This window comes from Frankliniella occidentalis, unplaced genomic scaffold (assembly GCF_000697945.3).
Source record: "Frankliniella occidentalis isolate FOCC.00 unplaced genomic scaffold, Focc_3.1 Scaffold7, whole genome shotgun sequence".
Taxonomy (NCBI): domain Eukaryota; kingdom Metazoa; phylum Arthropoda; class Insecta; order Thysanoptera; family Thripidae; genus Frankliniella; species Frankliniella occidentalis.
This window is the reverse complement of record NW_026267137.1, coordinates 3,570,955-3,574,240: the sequence shown is the minus strand read 5'-3', so window position 1 is coordinate 3,574,240 and position 3,286 is coordinate 3,570,955. Positions and strand designations below refer to the sequence as shown.

The 3,286-nt window shown below is 54.2% G+C and overlaps 1 protein-coding gene across 1 annotated transcript in view; it reads left to right on the top strand.

Moving 5' to 3' along the window:
* The first annotated feature begins 790 nt into the window (after positions 1-790).
* LOC113216176 (homeobox protein orthopedia-like) overlaps positions 791-3,286 on the top strand; it is a 26,800-nt gene continuing 24,304 nt past the window's right edge. Inside the window, exon 1 of the mRNA XM_052273630.1 lies at positions 791-1,310. Within this exon, the coding sequence (XP_052129590.1) occupies positions 800-1,310 (511 nt within the window). The 5' untranslated portion in view covers positions 791-799. The remainder of the gene's footprint in view (positions 1,311-3,286) is intronic.

Here is a 3,286-nt window from a genome sequence, read left to right as displayed (position 1 = left end):
CAGCAGTCCGAGCCCTCTCCCGGTACTGCACAATTTCAGACATAACTATGCAGTCAATTTGTGCACAGTTATGCACAATTTGTAAAATTTCTGCAAAAAATTGTTCTTACTTGTGGCTGCTTAAAAACGTGCATGTTGTGCACAATAAAATGCACAAGGGTTTTATGACACAGGTTGGTCTAGGTCCACAGACCCCTTCCTTTATTTTGCTTATGCGGACGGGCTTGCCTACCGCCTACCCTAGCTCGTCGTTGCGCCTTACGGCCTGAGCGAATGTGCAACCCGGCCGCACGCCTGCATCCGGTACAATATCAGCAAAATACAGGAAGGGGTCTGTGGGCATGTAAAGCGGGTTCCACAGTCGAACATTCTCCCTGTCCCTACCTACCTAGCGTGTGTGGTTCTAGTTCCGCATCGGTCGGACCAGTCAAGGTGGATACAGGAATCAGCTCACGTCAGCTTGGTCCGCTGACAGGCAGCAGGGTAGTGGGCGGGCGAGGGGCGAGGAGTGTCGGCAGGGGCGCTGCGGGCGTTGAGGTGTGAGCACCGGAAACGGAAGCTGGGCAGGAGGCCTTGATTTCATTTTAATACTCCACTCTCGCTCCTCTCTCTCTCGCCATTCATCATTTACGCGCGTGTTCATCACCGCGGCCTGGGGTGGCGGAGCGCGGCGTGGCGGGGCGCGGAGGCAGTGCGCCGGCGCGGGGGTGCGGGCGCGGCGCCGGGGGGCGTGGCCTGGCGCCAGGTCCGGCGGGGGAGGGCAGCTCGCGCCATGGCGCCCCGCACAGTGCCCGCGCGCATGCCATGGGCGCCGCAGGCTCCGCAGCCCCGCGCCCCGCCACGCCCCGCCACGCCGCGCTTGGTTAGGTTAGGCCGGGGGCCGCATGGGGGGCTCCTCGCGATGGAGCAGCTGACACAGTTCGTGTCCAAGAGCTTCCAGGAGCCGGGCGGCGTGGCGGCGGCGGCCGCAGCCGCGACCAGGTTCTGCTTGGACGTCGCCATCCGGGAGCCGCTCGCCGAGGACCTGAGCGCGACGCCCCTCATCGCCAGGATGATCCCCTCGCCGCCGACATCGCCCTCCCTGTCGTCGGGGTGCTCCTCGCCGCTGGACCCGGTGACCGTGTCCTCCCCGGACCCCGCCAGCCCGGCCAGCCCGGCGCCCCGCAGCCCGCCGCGGCGCCGCTCCAGGAAGGGCTCGAGCTCCGGGTCGCCGCCGACGTCCCCGTCGTCACCTGACAATGCCGCGGATGCCCACGCCGCGGAGGACTCGCGCTCGTCATGCGCCTCTAACGGCCGGGATGACCTCCCAGGTAAGAAATGGTTATTTCTTTTGAGCGGGCAACAACTCACTTTAGAAGTGTTTATCAGTACGTCTTATTTTTTATGCCCAACCCTTTTCAGACAAGTTGCTGTTTTAGACGTCATTACCCATAACTTCGTTGTCGTCGTTTCATTCAAATAACAATGTGTTGCACAATGTTTTCGAATTCCCCCCCCCCCGGTACCTGTCTGTCGGCTGTCTTGTCAAAGTCTTTATTAACTCACCGTTGACACTTGGCATCTGATTACATTTACGTTTCGCCGATGAAAATTTAAAACTGTCACCTTACCAATGTAAATAGAACCAAGCCAGTTTGAATGGGGCCGTCCAATTGGGATGATCAGTTTGGCTGCAAGGGATGTCTCATTGTAAATACAACCGAATAATTCGTAAATAACAAAGCCATGTGAAGCTGAACCGTGTATGGGTCGAGTCACCGAGTGATGGGTGCATGAGATGGTTGGGAATTTTCCGTTATCTAAGTAAATGAATAACATATTTTGCTGCAAAAACTCCGAATTTTAGTGTCAACACTATCACGATCAATTACGCCGGTTTTTTCACGCACAAGTCTACCAGTTGAAGCGAATATTGCCTTTTTTCCAGGCTTCACTGATAATCTAAGTGTTCAACTGCTCAGCACTTCTAAGTGTGCAATTGCAAGTTAAATACTTGCAAGTGCGCAACTGCAAGTTGAATACTTGCAAGTGTACAACTCGGTAGGTATGCACTTGAAAGTGTGTAACTCCTCGGTTGAGTACCTCCTACACAGTGAGCGTTCAATCTAAGGAAGTGTTCAACCGATGAGTTGTCCACTTGCAAGTGCACACCTACCGGGTTAAACACTTGGAAGTGTACGACTACGGAGTTGCACACTTGCAAGTATTTAACTCGCAGTTACACGCTTACTCGCGTTACCAAGCGTAATACTCGGATCAGGTGTACAGACTATTACGTGAGTTTTTACCCCCTCGACAAAATGTTAATTGCCACTGTGAGATAGCGAGTGACTACTTGCTCGAGCGTGGTTTCATTCCGGGCCGCTATCCCTCCTTTTTCCTTCGATCAGCCCTACGAAGACTACTAAAAGGTCGCAAAAGGGAAGACAATGCGCGGTTTACGTGGTACCGCCCCCTTTTCCCCGTCGACAGTCGGACGTGAAAAAGCGCCCGCACACTCAAAAAGGAGATACTTGAAATAAAGTGCAATTCCTTGAAACAAGAGCACGCACTCGGATAAAACGACTGCATGCACCGAGGCATTAACATGGTTTCAAGAAAATGCACTTGATTTCAAGTACACTGGCAAAACAAAGGTGCTCCAGTCGTGTGCCTTTCCTGGGGCACTAAACGAATTTTCAGTTTAGGGCCTCACAAAGGCACACAGGACCGCACAGGACACTAAATTGCCCAAAAGGTGCCATAAATTGGTGCCTTCGGCAGTTTAAGTGCCCCTGTAAAGGAACTAAACCCTTAGTGCCTTTTTAAAGGTAGAAGTTGGGACCTTTATGTTTTTCCGGTGTACCTGCTGTTTTGGGTGTGGACTTCCACGCCACCTCTTTCCCCAATCCCGAAAACCGAAACAAAGTTGCACCGTATTTCATAAGATTGACGGGGTAATATCCCTCCCCGTGAACATGTTCAACGGCATCCTCCCTGTTCCGTCGGCGTCCCCTCCCGTACTGGCCGGCCGTGCAGGGCAGGGTCCAGCCTGCGTGCGCATGCGCCTTCGCGCGGAGGTACGGTACACAGCGTGGGGGAGGAGGGCCTTCAGTGTAAACTAGACACAACCAACCATCATTTTATTAGATTAGTAATCAGTTTAATCGGATAAAGCTCCATCAGGCAATCCGGTGCTGGGGGCGCGCGGCGGCGGCGGCGGTACAAGCCAGAGCCTCACGATCTACAAATGAGATGTTAATTCGAAAAGACACTCTCCCACTGCAGGCGGCCGAGGAGGTTAGAG